General features: G+C 40.4%; 1 protein-coding gene across 1 annotated transcript in view; it reads left to right on the forward strand.

Annotated features, from left to right (window-relative positions):
- BFSP1 (beaded filament structural protein 1) overlaps nucleotides 1-21,777 on the forward strand; it is a 39,655-nt gene extending 17,878 nt beyond the window's left edge. The window contains exons 3-8 of the mRNA XM_060755012.2: nucleotides 5,880-5,975; nucleotides 6,730-6,822; nucleotides 9,620-9,727; nucleotides 19,469-19,689; nucleotides 20,167-20,252; nucleotides 20,789-21,777. Of these exons, the coding sequence (XP_060610995.2) occupies nucleotides 5,880-5,975; nucleotides 6,730-6,822; nucleotides 9,620-9,727; nucleotides 19,469-19,689; nucleotides 20,167-20,252; nucleotides 20,789-21,708 (1,524 nt within the window). The 3' untranslated portion in view covers nucleotides 21,709-21,777. The remainder of the gene's footprint in view (nucleotides 1-5,879; nucleotides 5,976-6,729; nucleotides 6,823-9,619; nucleotides 9,728-19,468; nucleotides 19,690-20,166; nucleotides 20,253-20,788) is intronic.
- Nucleotides 21,778-22,492: the final 715 nt, after the last annotated feature.

Consider the following 22,492-nt stretch of genomic DNA (forward strand, 5'->3'; position numbering starts at 1 on the left):
ATAGCTGCCCATCACATGCTTTCTACAAGAATGTGATTGCTTAACCCAGTCCATAAATGTTTCTGCTCTATTTATCTATCTAGGCAGAATTATCCAAGTGAGCAGTACAATTTTCAGATAGAACGTGTATCCCAAAAGAATACTAATACTATATATACAAGAGGTGTGCAATTTTTTCATTACTCGTTGTAAGTCGAATCGAATTCATTAAATTAGCACTTATGACACTCTAAGGAAAATATATTGTTGAAGGCTTTCATGGCCTTAATCACTGGGTTGTGGTTTTTGGGCTTTATGGCCATGTTCTAGAAGCATTCTCTCCTGATGTTTCACCTGCATCTATGCCAGGCATCCTCTGCCATAGAGAATGTTTCTAGAACATGGCCATATAGCCCAAAAAACCTACAACAATGCACTCTAAGGAAAATCAGGGAGTACACCGGAAATTGACCAAAATTCCAGAGCAGTCCCATACTTTGGGCACAGCAGGGAGATCAGCAGAGGTACGAAACTGACCAGCAAGCACAAGAGAGTCTCAGCCTCTCTCTCTCTCTCTCTCTCTCTCTCTATATATATATATATATATATGAGCTGTGCAAAATTTTTATTACTAGTTGTAAGTCGGATCAAATTTGTTAAACTCATACTTACCACATGATATCTAACACATGTCTGTAGCCCGCATCAAATAATTGAAAATCAAAACTTACCCAATATTTTTTGTTTGTGTTTTGTAAATCTCAGAAGCCTCCCAAAGTCAGTTTTATTTTCAGCACAAGCAAGCAAAGCAAAGCCAAAAGGGCACTTTTCCTTTTTAAATTGATGCCTCTCACCATTAGGAGAGGGAAGTAGCAGAGAGGAAGCAGAGTTCGCTAGGAAAAAGATTGAAAAATTACAGCATTCTGGGAAATGTAGTTTGGGAAGGTGAGAAGCCCTATGCCAGAGAATTCAAAAGACCCTGCCCTAAACTACATTTAACAGAATTCTGTTCATCATCAAAAAGCCTCAGTCAGGATAGAGGAGAGATTTCTTCCTCCATAGCAGCAGCCAGCCAGAGTTCCAACAAATAGTTGGACCTGCAAAAAGGAGGAATAACTGATACTTCTAATAAGTAAATCTTTGTGCCAGGCTAGGAAGAAATCCCTAAGAGGAAGTTCTATTGGTTAATGAGAGACATTCAATGAGATTACTGTTGTGGCCTTTTAAAAAACACATTTTTGTCAAAAACATTTTTAAAATTCCTAAAATTGGTAGATGTATGAATATTACTGAAAGTTGGGGAAAATGATCCCCTGTTATCTTGTGTCATTGTACATAAAATTCAAGGAGACAACTCTCATAGTTTTGTTTTTAAAAAATGTTGTTTATATATTTTTAAAAAAAATCCTGAAAATTCATGGATAAGTGAAACATTCTGAAACTTGATGGGCTAATGGTGGTAAATGTGTTCTACTATTGTAGCATGTTTCACCCCAATAGCTGTAAAAAGGAGGGAGAAAAGAGGCCCTAAAGTTTCCCCACTTTCACAATCACTATAACGAAAAAGTAATGAAATCTCATTACTCTCTTTATAGTAACTAAATTTTCACTATTGATACTTTAGAAACACTTTAGAAATGAAAAACCAGTGCTTCCTAATTTTGTGATGAGTTTTGAAACTTTTTTTTCATTGATCGCACAGCGCAGATATATACTCATTTATGTAGGCGTCACAATGATGTCCAGATAAGACAGCCCTAAACTCAAAGGGTCAGTGAGTTACAAACAACTAGAGGTCTTATTTGTTTATTTCCTACTCATTGGGCATCAATGTTTCAGAAACTGAAGAACTGGGATGATTGGATGATCAAATCAGAGCACAGTGGCAAAAGTATATCCAGCATTTTCCAAGGAAGCCACCAACATGACACTCTCCAATGTCCCCCAGACTACGCAAATGATACTTTAATGTTCTGACTTCTGGGAGAGAAAACTAGCAAAGACTTCGAAATGCACAAACAGAATATATTACTTGTTGCTGAGCACTGTGATCAAACAGCTCTAATGGAAGGTTTTGTTGTGATGAGACTCTACACCTGTCAATTACAAAATTATTATCATCCTGTTTCCCACCCATACATCCATACCTCTTCCACAACCTGCCATTTTCCTTACATGGGGCGCTTGGCAAGACACACCAAGTCTCTGTGTCCCACTGAATCTTAATCCCAAATGAAACCGAGTTTTAGCTTTGCTCTAACTTGGAGACTGACCATATTAATTCAGCTATCTCTAAATTTATCTATGTAATTTAGATCCTGCCTTTCACCCTAGCAGCCTTTAAAAAAAGATCTAAAGACTTGGCTTTTCCGATGTGCGTTTGGAGAGTGACCATATATCCTAGTCTTGTTGTTTGACCCACACTGCCTCCCTTATATTACACTTTCCCCCACCTTATTGAAAGTCTAATTCCACTGCTCAGTTCCCTATGGGCTTCTCCCCCACAAATGCACCTTTCACTGCTATCTCATCCGGAGTTTTATCATTTTATGTTGTACATTTGGCCCGCCCACTGTGTTTGATTTTCCATTTTGTTATTTTGTACTATTTATTTTATTTGATTGGTTTATTTTTATTGTGATGTTATTTTGTTGTTTATATTTTATGTTGCTGTAATGTATTGTTGGGCATGGCCTCATGTAAGCTGCTCCCCTTTGGGGAGATGGTTGTTATTATTATTATTATTATTATTATTATTATTAATTGCTATTATTATTAAATGGGGCCAAATCAGCCTGGGACTTATTTAATTCTGAAAATGCATCTCTAGAAAATGGGTTCTTTTTCTCATGCAATTGCTTTAAACTTCAATAAGTGGGCATACATTTCACAGTGTTGTAGCAGCATAATAAAATGTGCAGGAAGTGTGGGAAGATATAGTTGAGGCTGACAATGAAGGTGACTTCTTTCATTTCCATACTTTCAAACTTAGAATCATAGAATCATAGAGTTGGAAGAGACCTCATAGGCCATCCAGTCCAACCCCCTGCCAAGAAGTAGGAATATTGCATTCAAAGCACAGATGGTCATCCAGCCTCTGTTTATAGAATCATAGAATCATAGAGTTGGAAGACTTGCTTCTCTATACACTGCTCTAACATGAACAAATTCTGTCAGCATAATTTGCATAAATTGTATTGGATGGCAATTATATTAAAAACCCATATAACAACACAACCATAATACAATTCCATACCCACTCCATTCGGTGCAATCGAGTGACACTTGCACCCATTTATCATGGTATAAGACTATAGCGTAACTTACTGCTTCTTCTTTTGGTCATTAGAAATTACTCTATACTCAGTGGTGCTGGTCTTGAGAATGCAACAATTCCATATAATTTTACAAATTGCCTAGCAGTGATTTAGATTGCAATTTTTACAGCTTCACTCAGAGAATGTATGAAGGTAAGCATCCTTGAAGATAGTCTCTAGTGTTATATTCAAGTCATTGGAAACAATACGAAACTTGAGAGATGTTTGCCATTTTCAGAATGGATGTTCAGGATTCCAGGGAATGTCAATTTGCACTAAAGAAGTCACAATCAGAATATGGGGGGCAGCGACATATTCAATTCAATGATTTATTACGGTCTTTGACCAGCACAGTACAGAATGGGGCATCGGTGCCCAAGGAAGGGAATCGCAGTTCCCAAGTAGATCAGGTATAAAAGCAGATTAAAAGCAGATTAAAAACATGTTATAAAAGAGACAAATTAAAAAGATAAAAGCAGATTAAAAACATGTTATAAAAGAGACAAATTAAAAAGATAAAACAGACTAAACTTAGAGTTTAAAGTGCATGTATGTATCTAAAATAGGGGGCGGCTAATAACAAATATCAGCCGACTGGGAAGCTATAAAAGGGATGAGAGGGGAGCATTTACAGAATTTCAGTTATTGCAAATCATTCTAACTATATTCCCGGCAGGAAGTTGCCTGGTGGGGTCTGTCATCAGCCGTCTAATGTTGATTGCTGCTGCACAGAACTTGGCAACACTGTAGGTTGTCGCAGAGCAAGAGTCCGAGAGCAGCAGGGAGGTGTAATATCTTTCAGTGCGCCCTGGATGTTTTAAAAGCCAAGGAGTGATGAAATTAGCTCTAATGTCTCTATAGAACACACATTGGAGGAGCACATGTTCAGTTGTTTCGGTGTAGCCAGACTCACACGGGCATAGTCTCTCCTGGGCAGGGGTCTTCTTGTACCTCCCCTCCAGTACTGCCGATGGAAGGGCATGGCATCTTGCCAAAGTGAAAGCTCTTCGGTGTTTAGGCACCTCCAGGTTAGCTAAGTAAGGCATGGGAGCGATGAGATATCTGCTATCTTCGCTAATGGTGAATGCTGGAGCGCAGGCTAAGTCTGATTGTCGCTCTATATCCAGGATCCGTTGTCTAATAAGAGCCTTGGCTTGGTCCCATCCCATACCTAGCAGTTGTCCTTGAGAGAAGCCTAGAGTAGCGATTTTGATTGCCACTGCCTTATTCCATGTAGACTGAAATTCATCTCTCAGAGTTAATGGAGCGAGGCCACATGGTGAGAAAGACAGATGCAGCCAATAATTGAGGGTGGCTGTCCACACTCTCGCCTCCACTCCCACGAGACCTGTCTCTAATCGCAGGGTGGCGTTTGAGACACATCTGGGGACCTGCATCGCCGATCTTAGAAATTTTGATTGTACTTGCTCCAGGGGGGCATAGTTTGTGAAGGGACCAAGTTGGGCTCCATACATCATTTGTGCTATGGATTTTGCCTCAAAGAGCTTAAGTGCAGCAGGTATGTAGTGGCCTCCTCCTGTTTTGAGGAACTTTAGGATAGCATATGAGCTCTTTTGCGCTGCCTCTGCTACATAATCCACATGTGCTTTCTTGTTTCCAGTGCAGTGATAAAATACTCCCAGGTATTTAAAGCTGGAGACCTGTTCAATATTGTGTCCATCTAGTCTCCAAGTATGATGCTTGGGTCGTTTCGCAAACACCATAATTTTGGTTTTTTTATAATTGAGATGAAGCTGTTCTTCATTACAGTATTTTGTTAGGGCTCTCAAGGCTCTTTTCAGGCCTACTTGAGTTCTGGATAGTATCACTGCATCGTCTGCATAAAGCAGGGTAGACACGTGTCTTCCTGCCAGTTTTGGTGGGTGGTAGTCCAAGTTGTAAAGGTGCTCCACCATGGAGTTGATATAAAAGTTAAATAGAAGTGGAGCTAAAGTACATCCCTGCTTGACACCTTTCTCAGTTTCAACAGCCCTAGTGAGATGACCTTGAGGGGTACATCTTATTTTCAATGTGGTCCCTTCATGTAGTATGCGAATTAACTGCAATAGTCGTCTATCTATTGAGGTGGACCCAAGTTTTTCCCATAATTTGATACGAGAGATAGAGTCAAAAGCTGCTCTAAAGTCTATGAATGCAGCATAGAGGGAAGATGTTCTCTGGGAGGTATATTTTTCTATAAGATGCTGTAAAACTATGCACTGGTCAATGGTGGACCGACCTTCCCTGAAGCCGGCTTGCTCCTCCGCAAGTATGTTTTCTTGTTCCATCCAGTCCAACAATTTCCAATACAGATGCCTTGTGTATATTTTACTAATGGTATTAAGGAGGCTAATGGGCCTGTAGTTTGCTGGATCGTCCTGCCTGCCTTTTCTTTTGTATATTGGTACAATAATTGCCAACCCCCAATCCTTGAGAGATGTTTGCCATTTTCAGAATGGATGTTCAGGATTCCAGGGAATGTCAATTTGCAATAAAGAAGTCACAATCAGAATATGGGGGGCAGCGACATATTTTCAGATACAATGGAGCAAAAAGAAACAGCCGTTTCTGTTTCTCTTACAGGAAGCTGATGAAGCTCTGTTGCGTAATTTGGAGCTACAGATTGAACTGCAGTTCTTGCAAGATGATGTGAATTCTACAAAGGACAGATACAAGAAGGTAATTGCCTAAAGCTAACATTGGGCCTTTTCTGTTTCATGAAGTTTTATGGCCAAGAGAATGTGCATATGGAGAAGAATATGCAATATACATTTTGGCAATGGAGTCAACATGGGACTCTCCACCATTTGCAATGAATGCATTGCAAGTAATGATATTTCCTACAACAAATTACTTTTTGGGTCCCTTTGGGGAGATAGAGTGGAATATAAATATAAAGTCTTATTATTTGAAACACAGCAGACAAGATGACTGTGCTGGCTGTTGTATTAGATCACCCGTCGGACACTTCCCAAGTGTCTAGGGCTGTGTGATGTATCTGCGAATAATGCATGCAGATCCCAGTAAGGTGGCCTTCTGCAACAGGCAGATGGCAATCTTGTCAGTGCCTATTATGTTTAAGTGCAGGCCAAGGTCTATAGGCACTGCACCCCGTGTGCCGATCACCACTGGGACCACCATGACTGGCTTATTATTATTATTATTATTATTATTATTATTATTATTATTAAGTATTATTATTATTATTACTATTGTTATTATTCTGTAAGCAAAATTGTGGAGATGTTCATTTTGAAAAACTTTGCCACAATGGACAAAGCTATAATTTTTTGGTGAAATTTGTAAAAAAAATTATAGTGTGGGGATGTTGCTGATGTCCTTAATCTAATATAACTCCATAGGATCAGTGTTCCTTGAACTGGGCTTTCTACTGTGATAATTTTCAAATTTGAATAATTTTTCTTGATTGCAGGACCTCATGGAAATTCAAACGTACGTCAACATTTTACAACAGATTGTGCAAACAATTCCCCGAGTGTCCAGCCTGACAGCTGATGTCAATGAGGTAAGAATTTCATTTCATTGGGGTCACCAAAAAGTTCTCAAGTTCTTTAGAAATTTGGAAGCAGAAAGAAAGAAAATAAAAAAATTAGCAAACTAATTTTCAAAGATGGTGTTGATACTATTTTTCTCTAGCTTCATAGAAGCTGTCTAGAGAGTACTCAATGGTGAGCAGCCGGAATAGGAAGTTAAGCAAATGATACTTCTGGTCTGGAAAATCTGTTTAAAAAGAGTGATTAATGTTTCTTATCCAGTTTCATCAGGAGGGCTTGATTGAATGATTTATAACAGAGGTCCTCAAACTAAGGCCCGGGGGCCGGATAAGGCCCTCCAAGGTCATTTACCTGGCCCTTGCTCAGTGTCAACCTAAGTCTGAAAAGAACGACAACAACAATCTCATCTCATCAGCCAAAAGCAGGCCCACACTTCCCATTGAAATACTAATAAGTTTATATTTGTTAAAATTGTTCTTAATTTTAATTATTGTATTGTTTTACATGTTTTTGCACTACAAATAAGATATGTACACTGTGCATAGGAATGTATTCAAATTTTTTCAAATTATAATCCAGCCCTCAAACAGTTTGAGGGACTGTGACCTGGCTCTCTGTTTAAAAAGTTTGAGGACCCCTGATTTATAGCATACATGTGATAAGACAAATATAACTTTCTTTGTATGCAGACATTAAACACATATTTCCAAATACACATCCACTTGTATCTGGCAACTCTGGTTCAAATGTAGATCCAAATGTGTATGTAGTTTAGATGGGTGTGTAAATATGCACACATAAACATGCACTATCTTGGATTGTAATAAACACAGCAAAAGTACTTAACTGTTCCTGGGCAGCGGCGGGGGGGGGGGGGGGGTGGTGGTGGTGGTGGTCATGGTGGGATTGGGGAAAAGACTGGTATTTTGAATGTTAATTTCAAAGATGGTATTATTATTATTATTATTATTATTATCTTTATTTGTACCCCGCTAGCATCTCCCGAAGGACTCGATGCGGCTTACAAAGGCCAAGGCCACAAAACACAACACAAGAATACACAACCTAAAGCAAATTAAAACATTTAAAGCAATATTAAACAACAAGCAATAAACAATACACCAAGACACAATAAAACTGGGCCGGGCCAGAGTAATGGGTACAGATTAAAAGTGCTGACGTGACAGGTGGTATGTAAGGATTATGGGGTAAGTGCAGTGTGCCAACAATCTTAATTTCTAATAAACTGCTTCTGGGACTTGTTGTTAGCACACTGCACTTACACCATAATCCTTACATACCACCTGTCACATCAGCACTTTTAATCTGTACCCATTACTCTGGCCCTTGAACAGGAGGGTTGACCTCTCTCTGTAAGGGGCACCAGTTATACCAGTGGTTCTCAACCTGGGGTCCCCAGATGTTTTTGGCCTACAACTCCCAGAAATCCCAACCAGTTTACCAGATGTTAGGATTTCTGGGAGTTGAAGGCCAAAAACATCTGTGGACCCCAGGTTGAGAACCACTGTGTTATACAATAAAAAAAAATAGTGGATTTCCAGAGGTTTTTTTAGGACCCGAAGGGCAATCATCCCTAATGTTTGTCAATGCTAGCTGGGGACTATTGGGGACCCAAAAATTGGGGACCCTAGGAGACCCCAAAATTGGGCAAAGTTGGTCCACATTGTAATGGGAAGCACTATTGCCACTGAAAGCTACTGATCCTCCATGTGTTTGGACAACCAGTATATTCACTGCAGTGCCCTGGAATGCCTCATCCAGTAGATTTCAGTGAAGGACAATTTCTTGTAAGATTGGGGAAATTATTTGAAACGTTGTATTCATATTGTGTTCTTTGTTTAAATCTGAGTAGCTACAATTTAGGTGGTCAAGTCCACTTCTTGCTCTCCTTTCTCCATAGTAAATCTCTTTTGATTTGGAGAGGTTGGTTGGGAAAATGGAGAACATGAACCAGTTGCAAAAGGAGGCTTTTTTTTTTCAAAGAAACTATCAGTGATATCTCCTTTCAGGGTTTTCCAAGTAAGAGATGGCTACTGGTCATGTTCGCTAAGAGAGAATTGTAGTGCAATTTTTCTGAGCATTCATTTGAAGCAGCCTCATTCCCCAAAGTATGACACAGGACAAAATAAACCTTGTTCAGTGTTGTTGTTCATTCGTTCAGTCGTCTCCAACTCTTCGTGACCTCATGGACCAGCCCATGCCAGGGCTCCCTGTCAGCCGTCACCACCCCCAGCTCCTTCAAGGTCAGTCCAGTCACTCTGGTTGTACTGGTCCATTTAGTTTTCTTGGCAAGAATACTGGGGTGGTTTGCCATTGCCTTCCCCAGGGATCACGCTTGGTCTGACCTCTCTGCCACGACCGTCCCGCCTTGGGTAGCCCTTCACGGTTTCACTCATGATATCATTGAGGTGCTCAAGCTCCAGCTCCATGACAAGGCAATGATCCTTTGCTGAAGGACCTTGTTCAGTAACTCCCAGTAAACTTGGAATCCAAGGTTGCCCCTTGGATTCCAGTAAACTGTGCTTGTTTGGACATAATAGGAACTCAACATGATTTTACAGTTCATCATCTCACCCAAACACATTTCTTTTCCAATCAAATAAAATTTGTGAAACAACAGGGCATCTGGAGTGTTCCTGCTGAAAACACGATGACAATCAGAACAAAAATTGGTTTGTCAAGACCTTTTCTCCCAGGGAAATGTTTTTAGCACTTAACGAAATCTCCAATGGTTCTTGCATGCAACCCGCTTCTTATGCCCTACTTATCTCTGTGTTTTGATCCTAGGAGAGGCTGATAACCGAGAGGAAAATACCAATTCTTCAGGGCCAGTTAGAAGAATACAAGAGTGTCCTTTGCCAGCTCCAGGCTCAAAAAATAAAACTGCAGACAGAGGTATTCTTTTTTTCACAAATGCTGCTCTTTGTAGACTAACTTTATCTGTTTGCCAATTAGCATTTGGGGACTGTGAAATTTGAGAACAGTTGTGTTTCAAAGCCAGAGAGATATCTAAATCAATTTGTTTTCAAGCATTTGATCTTTCTCTTTAGTGGACAGGTCTGTTGGGAAATGTGTTATTCAGTGAAAAATGTTCAGAGATTGAAATGTGTTAACCCTAAATGAGGAAGAAAATACATATCAGACTCAAGCTTTTTTAGTCAAGGGATTGAAAAGCTCAACTTAAAATAGAGAAAGCAGAATTGGTAGAATAAAATTCTATTTATTTATTCCTCACTATGGTCCCTATGGTTGTATATGGTTGTATATGATGTCATAAGCCAAAGGACAAAGTGTAGTATAAGACTGATAAATTCTACATAAGGTCCTCCAAAAAACAAGTCATAGAATCATACAATCCTAGAGTTGAAAGAGACCTCTTGGGCCATCCAGTCCAACCCCCTGCCAAGAAGCAGGAAAATACATTTAAAGCACCCCCGACAGATGGCTATCCAGCCTCTGTTTAAAAGTTTCCAAAGAAAGAGCCTCCACCACACTCCGGGGCAGAGAGTTCCACTGCTGAACGGCTCTCACAGTCAGGAAGTTCTTCCTAATGTTCAGATGGAATCTCCTTTCTTGTAGTTTGAAGCCATTGTTCCGCGTCCTAGTCTCCAGGGAAGCAGAAAACAAGCTTGCTCCCTCCTCCCTATGACTTCCTCTCACTTCTTCTTGTGGATAACCACTTTGTCAAATGCTTGCCTACAATGATCAGGACCCAAACCTAAGTCAGAGGTTAGAAATAGCTGGTGGAGTTACGGTGGGTCTTTCTCTTCTCTGTCTTAAACACACAACCACACACAGATCATGGGCACACATGAAAAAGCAACTATGCAACAGCAAAGAAAGCACCTTTAGGAATTGCCACTTCAAAGCATTACTGGGATTGTGGTTCCAAATAGTATTAGTTCACTTACCTAATCTCGCCTTTCAATTCAAGAAGTCCTCTCAGTTGCTTGAAGCAATAGCCAAGGGGTAAGGTTTCACTACCGGCCTAGGAGCTGTTACAAACCTGACTAAAGATATTTGGGTGTTACCCAACCCCAAAAGGAGAAAAGTGAGAGAAAGTGTGTGTGTGGGGGGGGGGAGGGGATGGACGGGACAAGCATCAATGCAGTAAGGATGTGGGGAGGCTTGCGACCCCAGGAAACAAAATAAGATGGTTCTCTCCACTTTCCCCCACTTTCCCTCCATCTGCCTGATGAAGTCCTAAGAGTATAGTCCTAAAGGTACAGATTTTACCTCTGTGGCCCTTTGACAGTAGTCCACACTAGTTACATCCCGTATAGACTACTGCAACACTCTCTACGTGAGGTTGCATTTGAAGTTGGTCCGGAAGCTTCAACTAGTCCAACGAACGGCAGCCAGGTTGTTAACAGGAGCGGCGCTCAGGGAGCATACAACCCCCTTGTTGCGCCAGCTCCACTGGCTGCCAGTTTGCTACCGGGCCCAATTCAAAGTGCTGGCTTTGGCCTATAAAGCCCTAAAAGGTTCTGGCCCAACTTACCTGTCTGAACGTATCTCCCCTTACGAACCACTGAGGACTTTAAGATCATCTGAGGAGGCCCTGCTCTCGGTTCCACTTTCGTCACAAGCACGTTTGGTGGGGACGAGATACAGGGACTTCTCAGTGGTGGCCTCTCGGCTATGGAATGCCCTCCCTAGGGAGATCAGATCTGCTCCTTCCCTCTTGACATTTTGGAGGCATTTCGGAGCAAGCGTTTACAGAGTCGCGAATATAGGAAATCGAATGACCTGACAATGGAATTGGACAACGCTTGAGAATAATGAGACACTGATGATGTTGCTTCTATTGCTTTTGTGGTGCCTTATACTGTTTAATGTTTTTTATCTATTATGTTTTATGTATACTGATTTGTTGGAAACCGCCTTGATTCGCCAATTGGCTGAGAAAGGCGTTATACAAATACTAGGCCTGGGCGGTTTCGTTTCGTTAATTCGTAATTCGTTAATAATTTGTTAATTTTTCCAATTACAAAACGATAACGAACCATTCTGGAGCAATTATTTAAAAAAATGAATTTTTAAATACGTTTTGTAAATGCTTCGTGTTTCGTTATTGTATTCGTTTCGTTATTGTTCTGAGGTCGTTTCATTATTATTTCCACATGTCTGGGCCAGTTTTATGGTTTAATTAGTGAAAAAAAATTATAATATCACACCAACAGTCAAGAACAAAGGGAGAGGGAAGCTTCAGAAGTTTTTGGAGGTTTTTTAGCGTATTTCGCGGTCGCGTCCGCCATTAACGAATCGATTCGTTATTGTTTCGGAAATCGATTCGTTAATTTTTTACCATTTACGAAATTTCGTAAATATTGAACTTTTTAAAAGGAAAATTTTGTAATTATTTTAAATAACGAAACGCAAAACCCCCCAAAAAACGAATCGATTTTAGAAACAAATTTTTCTGTTGTTACCCAGGCCTAACAAATACAGTAAATAAATAAATAAATAAATAAATTGACCTAACAGAATTAATTTTTTCCTGAAGATGAGTTTAGGGCTCCATTTCCATATGCTGTGGAAACAAAGCCCTTTGGAGTCCCACCGGAAATACATCAAGTACTGTGGGACTCCATTTCTGAAGTGCATGAAAATGGAGCATCAAAGCTGTGAGACAAATTCCTTGGGCTCAATTCTCCCTTCTGCAGTATTCTGGTGGATGGGGGTAGTGGGGGTAATAAAGTAGATGTCAGGCGAGATAAAGGTCTAAATGCATCTGTCTGCTGGAAGCTCAGGAATGTTGGAAAGCTCTGGCTGTCTGGCCAATCCAAATCTTTCTCTCCTTCCTCCTGGTCAATGGTGGCACATGGAGGCATATAGAGGGGCAGGCACCATGGGATTGGGGCACAAATGGTGAGTGTAATGCAGATTGGCCAGGCAGCATGAGCTTTCCAACATTCCCTGGACCAATGCATTTGACTTTTTCTTCTTCTTCTTCCCTGAACACCTGCTTTTCTGATAGTCCCTTGAATGAGTAGCAACCTCCCTAATCTTGCTTGTCCCTCATTCTCTATGCATATGTAAATGCAGGTAATCTAAATCCCAGGGGAAAAAATCCAAAATAAATAACCCCTCTGGTCCCAAGCCTTTTGGATAAGGGAGACCCAATCTGTGCTTCTATATTATAGTCCTGCCAAAACGATGACATTGGAATGTCTCCCAAAGAGTTCTGTACTCCAATTCTCACCAGTGCGGGAATCCACAGATCAGACATTCCTGAAAGGTGGCTGTCCATCTCCATCAAATAGATCCTCTATTCATGAGAAATTTTGTTTGCATCACAATTGTATATTTTGGGCTTTTGTCTGTATGCTTTTTAGGATGATAGGTATGTAGCCAGCCACCTTCTTCTGCTCTTTTTCTGGGAACGTTGACATTTTTTTTTTTACTTCAGGGCTTTATGGGTCATATTTCTGAGCCTTTCAGCATTGAGTGTTTTTGGAAAATAAAATAAAATAGTATTATTGCTCAGTGAGCGAGTGCCACCTGGTGGCCAATTTGTATTCCACAATAACATTATTAGGCTAAGAATTTTGATTTGCAGGATCATGGGATTTGAACACACAGTAGTAAATCCTTCCCTCTGGCTGGAATTTCCAATTGGATGTAGCTCTTTTCTTTGTGTAGACATTGGGTATGCTTTTTCTTTTGGCAAGCTGGAACTCCAACAGTTTGACAACAAAAAGAAAAACATAATAAAATAGACCATAAAGTGCAAGATTTTGTGAAGCAACGGGATATAAACAGTAGGCTTAGGTAACAACGGAAAAAATTTGGTTCTAAACTCGTTTCATTTTTAGGGGGGCCCTTGCGTTTCGTTTTTTTAAAGAATTCCGAAATTTTCCTTTAAAAAAGTTCGAAATATACAAAATTTCGTAAAATTATGAATCGATTCGTTAATGGCGGACGCGATTGCGCAATATGCTAAAAATCCCTCCAAATGGGACAGGGGAAACTTCTGAAGCTTCCCTCTCCCTCTGTTGTTGACTGTTGGTGTGATAATTTATTTTTTATCATTGATAAAACAAACAAGAACTATAAAACTTGCACCAGACATACGGAAATAATTACGAAACAATTTCGAAACAATTTTGAACCAATTACGAAATAATTGTGAAACAATACGAAATAAATTGGAAAAATTGTTTCAATTTTTAATTACTCCTCACAGTAGTCCTGCATGGCTCAATATTGGATCGTAAGCTAATTTAAATACGAATTAATAACGAATTACGAAATTAACAAACGAAACCGCCCAAGCCTAATAAACATATACCAGAATGTGATACAATAAAATAGGAGCAACATCAAGACACTGGAAAAGTAATGTTGTTGTGTTGTTGTTCATTCGTTCAGTCGTCTCCGACTCTTCGTGACCTCATGGACCAGCCCACGCCAGAGCTCCCTGTCGGCCGTTACCACCCCCAGCTCCCTCAAGGTCAGTCCAGTCACTTCAAGGATGCCATCCATCCATCTTGCCCTTGGTCGGCCCCTCTTCCTTTTGCCTTCCACTTTCCCCAGCATAATTGTCTTCTCTAGGCTTTCCTGTCTCCTCATGATGTGGCCAAAGTACTTCAACTTTGTCTCTAGTATCTTTCCCTCCAGTGAGCAGTCAGGCTTTATTTCCTGGAGGATGGACTGGTTGGATCTTCTCGCAGTCCAAGGCACTCTCAGCACTTTCCTCCAACACCACAGCTCAAAAGCATCGATCTTCCTTCGCTCAGCCTTCCCTAAGGTCCAGCTCTCACATCCGTAGGTGACTACAGGGAATACCATGGCTTTGACTAGGCGGATCTTTGTTGCCAGTCTGATGTCTCTACTCTTCACTATTTTATCGAGACTGGACATTGCTCTCCTCCCAAGAAGTAAGCGTCTTCTGATTTCCTGGCCACAGTCTGCATCTGCAATAATCTTTGCACCTAGAAATACAAAGTCTGTCACAGCCTCCACGGTTTCTCCCTCTATTTTCCAGTTGTCAATCATTCTTGTTGCCATAATCTTGGTTTTTTTGACGTTCAGCTGCAACCCGGCTTTTGCGCTTTCTTCTTTCACCTTGATTAGAAGGCTCCTCAGCTCCTCCTCGCTTTCGGCCATCAGGGTGGTGTCATCTGCATATCTGAGGTTGTTAATGTTTCTTCCAGCAATTTTCACCCCAGCTTTGCATTCATCCAGCCCCGCACATCGCATGATGTGTTCTGCATACAAGTTAAAAAGGTTGGGTGAGAGGATGCAGCCTTGCCGTACGCCTTTCCCAATCTTGAACCAGTCTGTTGTTCCGTGGTCAGTTCTGACTGTTGCTACTTGGTCCTTGTACAGATTCCTCAGGAGAGAGACAAGGTGGCTTGGTATCCCCATACCACCAAGAACTTGCCACAATTTATTATGATCCACACAGTCAAAGGCTTTAGAATAGTCAATGAAGCAGAAGTAGATGTTTTTCTGAAACTCCCTGCCTTTCTCCATTATCCAGCGGATATTGGCAATCTGGTCTCTCGTTCCTCTGCCTTTTCTAAACCCAGCTTGAACATCTGGCAACTCTCGCTCCATGTATTGCTGGAGTCTTCCTTGCAGGATCTTGAGCATTACCTTACTGGCATGAGAAATAAGGGCCACTGTACGGAAGTTGGAGCAGTCCTTCGCATTTCCCTTTTTTGGTATGGGGATATAAGTTGATTTTTTCCAGTCTGATGGCCATTCTTGTGTTTTCCATATTTGCTGGCAAATGGCATGCATCACCTTGACAGCATCATCTTTTAAGATTTTAAACAGTTCAGCTGGGATCCCGTCGTCTCCTGCTGCCTTGTTGTTAGCAATGCTTCTTAATGCCCATTCAACCTCACTCCTCAGGATGTCTGGTTCTAATTCATTCACCACACCATCATAACTATCCTCAATATTATTATCCTTCCTATACAGATCTTCTGTATAGTCTCGCCACCTTCTCTTGATCTCTTCAGCTTCTGTTAGGTCTCTGCCATCTTTGTTTCTTATCATACCAATTTTTGCCTGAAATTTACCTCCAATGTTTCTAATTTTCTGGAAGAGGTCTCTTGTCCTTCCTATTCTGTTGTCTTCTTCCACTTCCATGCATTGCTTATTTAAAAATAGTTCCTTATCTCTTCTAGCTAACCTCTGGAATTGCGCATTTAACTGGGCATATCTCCCCTTACTATCACTGTTTCCTTTTGCTTTCCTCCTTTCTTGGGCTACTTCCAGTAATAGCCATGTAATAGCCATGACCAAACAGAAACACAAATATCAAAAAACTAACCAACTTGTTGTAAACACCAAATAGTTCAGCCAGAAATTTAATTACCTTGACTGATAAAAAATAATAATAATGGTAATTGACTTGGTTTTTCACTGTTTTTTTTCCCTGAAGTTGCCAGCCTTTATTCACATAGACTGTGATCCCAGATTGTATTGTACATCTTCTGTTTAGATAGACAGAACTATATATGACAATGATATAGAGTTACATCCCACTTTTCTCTGAAAGTGAGATCTAAGGTGGCTTCCTTAAAATAGGTATTTTAAGGAAAATAACAAGCATAATGATTGATTGTCTAAACATTCAAAGCTCACTTTGGGGGACAGAGATTGCTATTGAGAGAGGAATACATATTTGAGGCTTGTTTTGCACTAGTTGTTACAACAGCTTATGGTACAATATGGAACTTTCACAGGATGGAACATCTGTCCTTCACACAACTGGACCCCTGGGTAGAGTGTGATGCTGCTGTGCTTCAGAGTGAATTGAAAGCATCGTTGGCTTAATGCAGGCTGCAGTGAATCTTACCTATTAGGCCGAGACAGAAACCTGGATTTTGCCTCCATTTTGAGAGTGTAAGCCAGGGAAGCAGCCATCTTGAGTGAGGATAGCTAGAAGATGGGAGGTCTTTTGGGATTGGCTAGAGCAGATGGGAGGAGCCAAGTCTTAGGAGGGAAAAGATTTCAGCTTCTGTGGTGATGTGGATTGTGAGCTGGTGGAAGAAGAAGTGTTTTTGGAAACTGAGTTTTCAGAGAGAGTGTGTGTCTGTGTCAGGCAGGGCTGATTAGCTGACAGGAAAGGTCTGACGGCTACCTGATTTCTTGTGGGAGATAGCACAAGGGATTAGCTCTCTAGACTGAGTTAGTTAGCAGTAAGAACTCTGGGAGAGTTAGCTTATAACTCAGGGGACTACCTAGGTTAGGTTAGTCAGAAACTCATTGCTATTTCTCTGAAGTAGAGTGAGGGATTTTTGTAACCAACAGCTATATCGGTTTGATTAGCTCTGTATGTAACTAAGTGAAGAAACTCTTTTCAAGCAACCATCAAGCTACTGTCCATTTGTAACAGGTTAAGCGTTTTGTGACTCTCAGAAGAAGAAATTAGTTGTCTGTTTTTATAAATAAATCTTTTTCTATTTAACTTCCAAAAAGGTCTCTATCATTCCTCAATCTATCTGTAATCCTATGTGATAATTCTAGTATCTTTAACATCCTAATACCACAGAAAAGTCTCTTATCCAAACAGTCATTTTGGGAGTTAAGGGGAGGGCTGTGTTGGCAGAGAAGGGAAAAGTTTACCTCAGAAACTCATTTTTAAAATCCTAAGGCAGCTTGGGTTGGTGGCAGCATTAAACCAAAAGAAGACTGAAGCAGTGTTCACTCTACCATTACACACCTCTAACATCATATCGCTACTATACTATTGTCCAGCAGTGTGATATTACATATAATCCTTTACAGTGGTGTTCAGCTGTGGGATATATTATAATATATACTTTATACTGGTGAGATACTTGGTGTTAGATAACTAAGCATTCCGCTATATTGGTGGCAAGCGGCGTGATTTATAATAAAATATAACTTCACACTTCCCTATAATTGGTGCCAGTGGCGAGATTGATATCGTACACTTCTTTACACAGGCCTTCTCATTATTATTATTATTATTATTATTATTATTATTATCTTTATTTATACCCCGCAAAATCTCCCGAAGGACTCGATGCGGCTTACAAAGGCCAAGGCCTCCGACAACACAGCATACAATACACAATAAACTAATAAGCAAATAATAAAACATCAAGCAAGACAATAAGACAATAAACAATAACATCGTGTCACAATTAAAACCAAAGGCCGGGCCAAATGTAATGGACAAAATTAAAAGTGCTGAGCTTGACAGGTAAAATGTGAAGGGTGTAGGAGGTACGTGCAATGTGCAGATAATCCTGAGTCTCTAACAAGGTGCATTTGGGACTTGAGGCCAGGAGTTTCCTATTCTGGAAAGGCACACTGGAACAGCCAGGTTTTCAGGCTCTTCCTAAAGAGAGCCAACGTTGGGGCTTGTCTGATGTCCTTGGGGAGAGAGTTCCAGAGTCGGGGGGCTACCACAGAGAAGGCCCTGTCCCTCGTCCCCACAAAGCGCGCCTGCGACGCAGGTGGGATCGTGAGCAGGGCCTCTCCAGATGATCAGAGGGAACGTGCGGGTTCGTAAACAGAGATGCGGTACACTCAGAACTGGTTTTGTTAACAATAATTAAAGATCAGAATCACAAGTTAGTAAATACTATTCATAGTAGGCCATCTAGCATTGCATTTGGCTATCTTGGCAAGAGGAAACCACCCCCCCCCCCCCCCCGGAGAGTATACTACTGCATCCCATTAGTAAGAACTGTATCTTTCCAAAGTATCGTATTTATGCAAGTCCATAGAATCTAATGTGAATCTCAGTTTTCAAAACTCTGAAACCAAAAATATATTTACTGTTGAATGTAATGCGCAACAGCCAAAAGTGCACTCTGTAATTTGGTTGCTATATTTCCTGCGTTCCTAGAATATCTTCCTTAAAAACTAAAGTGTTAGAACACCAAAGCTTTCAGCAATAGAAAAGAAAACCTTGGGGTGCATCTATGATGTAGAATGAATGCACTTTAACTGACTTGGTCCAATGCTACAGAATCTTGGAGGCTACAATGTATTGTCGAAGGCTTTCATGGCCGGAATCACTGGGTTGTTGTAGATTTTTTCAGGCTATATGGCCATGTTCTAGAGGCATTCTCTCCTGACGTTTTGCCTGCATCTATGGCAAGTACCCTCAGAGGTAGTGAGGTAGTCACCTCACTACCTCTGAGGATGCTTGCCATAGATGCAGGTGAAACGTCAGGAGAAAATGCCTCTAGAACATGGCCATATAGCCCGAAAAAACCTACAACAACCCTTGGAGGCTACAGTTTGACATGGTTTTGAGCCTTCTCTGCCAAAGGATGCCGACGTCTCACCAAACTACAACTCCCAGGATGCATAGCATTGAGTCATTGCAATTAAATGAGAGATGGAGTCCTCAAAGAGTTGTTCTCCTTTGGCTTTATCTCAGCACTAAGATTACCATATGACACACATATAATCCACACCCCAGTTTTAGCAAGGTCATTTAGCCAAAAAAGGTGAGCATTAGATTTGAGTAAATAGGGTATTCATGCCAAGAGAGGGGGGACAACTCATTTTTGAAGCCTGTAAAGTTGAAATTGAAGCTGGTTGCATACTAAATCCTAACTGAGAGGATTCACGATGCCCTGTGTTGGCACTGCTTCAAGCAGTAGTCTTTTATGATGTGGGTTTATTCCATAGACAACAATGCTGGAGCAGGCGATCAAGAGCACCCAGGAGAGCTACGAGGATGAGATCCAGTTGTACAACGAGCAGATTGACACACTGAGGAAAGGCATAGAAGAGGCAGAGAGGACCCTTGAAAAATACACCAATGACTGCCGTCAGCTCTCCATTTATAAGCAGTCTCTGGAGAATGAACTAGAGCGCTACAAACGTATTATTGAAAATGAAGATAGTAGGTAAATGTGCCAAATAAGGATTTATTTTACTGGTGCCATTTGCATCTATTTTTTTTCCATAATTTTTAAAACGAAAACTGCAAGTGTAAGGTAAAAACGTGCTTGCTTATGTTATTAACAGGATGCTGGCCAATTTTTGTTAACTACTAGTTATCACTATTATGGTTTAGCATTCTTTTTACCCGCTTATATAGATGCCATTTGAAAATTCTACCTAAAATTGAAATATGTTGTCGTTTTCGCAGACAAAGAAAAGCAAACTGTTGAGGCTTCTTCTAGCTGTAATGTTTTAATGGATAACTCTTGCCATCTTGAACCCGCTCAGATGTCTCTTGGCCACATGGATCCAAGTTTTCACATGTGAAAAGTTGAAGAGTATATTATTTCACTTAGCATGACAATCATTTGAAGTTTTTTTAAAATTATTTAAAGTATTATTTTAGTGCAAATTTCTGATTTCTTTTCCTCCCTTGTTAGGTTGAATTCTGCCATTGTTGGAACCCCTGTAACACTCTTCACACCAACATACAGACCACCACAGGCTCCAGCCTTGAGAGGGAGAGGTAAATCACCCAAGGCCTTTTGGATCACGAGATTAATGTATGTGAGATGGGTGACGCTAGCATGTTTAGCTACAACAGATATGGTCGGTTTAAGAGATCATGGGTAACAGCTATTATTATGAGGGAGAAAAGTTATTAGAAGAAAAGGAAACAAAGCCAAGTAATATAAATATGTAGCTAGCAGCTATATCATGTTTCTTCTATTTTTATTTTGTAAGGGTGTGATCCTAACATGGGGAGTGTGTTTGGCAGAAGACAACAATCCATTCTTGCATACACTTGGTATGATGAGTCCATAAAACCAAAGATTAGGGAGATATCCTCTTCTCTGGAAATGCCTTTTCTTCATCAAATACTTGTGCCACTTTAATGATATTCAGAATAAAATTCATGTTTGCATGGAGTGAGCGGGAATCTCCGAAACCTTCTGCTAGAAATGTATTCCCTCCTTTAATCTCAAAGGTACTGCAGGATTTTTGTGTTACTCTGGTCACATATTGTTTGTGTTTGTTTTCTTCTCATTTCCTTTGTTACAGACATTACACTGGTTATACAAGATATTGCTAGTGCAAAGCCAAGGCAAAGAAGTCTGCCCAAAAAGACATCAAGGCGAAAAGAGATAACACCTAAAGACCTTACCAATGGTGCACAATCAGAAAAGATATATGGCCAACCCCTAGAAGGCTTAGATCATGATGAGCAGGATTTCAAATATGAGGGATTAGTAATATCAAGTGAACACGGGCATGATGATGATGTTGAAGAAAAAACACAGCAAGAAAGATTTCTAGGGGATGTACCCGATGGGGCACAGATAAGCAGCACTTTTGATAAATTGTGCAATATAGTCAGAGACAGAATCAGATGCTATCAGAGACCAGAAGCCCAAACTGATTTCTATACTAAAGGGCGCTATGTCCTTGTCACAGGAGGGGGAAGTTATGAGGAGACCAGCTTCATTTCTTCATCCATTCCTTCTTTAGGTGAGATCACTGTTTCTGACAGTGAAGGAAAGATGCTAAGTGAAAAGGATGTGCATCCCATACAAGAGTTGCCTGAGCCATTTGAGCATGACAAAGGTGAACCTGAAGCCTATGAAACACCAGAGGGGCCCAAAAGTCAGGAAGATATAATTGGTACATTCCCAACTGTAGGAATACAGGAACACAGACCAGAACGTAAAGAAAAAGAAGATGTAATTGAACAGCTGGGAAAGTCTGAAGAAAAAGGCGAAGAGGCAGGAGTTTATGTCAGCAAAGAATATGACAGAGAAATCAGTTTTTCATTCAAGGACCTGAGCCCACCAAATATCATGAGTTATGAAAAGATGGAAGTCATGGAATCCATTGAGAAATTCTCAGATGACAAAGTACAGAGCTATGAAGAAACAGCTGTGGTTGTGGAAACCATGATTGAGAAGACCAGCAAGAAGAAGATGGGAGATAAGAGCTCTTAACATGCATCTTAAGACAGACAATTTGTCCAGTTCAAAGTTATTACAGCTATGACCCTAACTTACCCCATATACCCATGAATATGTCTAGAAATTTTAGTCAAATCAGTTTATTATTAACCTGGCTTATTCATGGGTCAACGTGAGTACTGTTACTCTTATCCAGAAAGGAAACATGTCCTTCTCTGAGTAAAGTGCTGAAAGACAAAAGCTTAGTCTCTCCAAGGAGAACAAAAAAGAAGCACCAAACGCCTCTACTCTTTCCAATGTGGTACCACTAACTTTGTGAATACTTGGGTGAGGAAATGGCAACAGTGTCCAGATGTAGCTGTCCCCAAGACAGTGTTAGCGCTTTCCTCTTTCCACAGAAAAACTCTCAATTTATTCACAGGTCATATCAAAATCCAGAATTTTTGTTCCCAAACCTGCTCTTGGTTTATATATGAGGTCAACATATACACGAATATATATGAGTGTTGTTCAAAAAATAATTCCTCACTTTTTTCTCAGAATATATTTATTCAAAATAGTTGAAAGTTGGTACATGTATCAATGAATGCTTTTTTTACATGTACTATTTTTCTTCATTGTCTCCATCAACTTGTACGGCCTTACACCAGCATGAAAAAAGTGCGTGTACTTGCCAGTTATAGCTCTTGTCCTGTGTGTTTAGTCACTTTCATAGAGCATCAGTTGTGCTGTTGTCCTCTTCAAAGTGAGTTCCATGCAAAGCTTCTTAAAAAGACCAAAAGAGGTGGAAATCTGATGGTGCCAGATCTGGAGATTT

The sequence above is a fragment of the Anolis sagrei genome, chromosome 1, assembly GCF_037176765.1.
Source record: "Anolis sagrei isolate rAnoSag1 chromosome 1, rAnoSag1.mat, whole genome shotgun sequence".
Lineage (NCBI taxonomy): Eukaryota > Metazoa > Chordata > Lepidosauria > Squamata > Dactyloidae > Anolis > Anolis sagrei.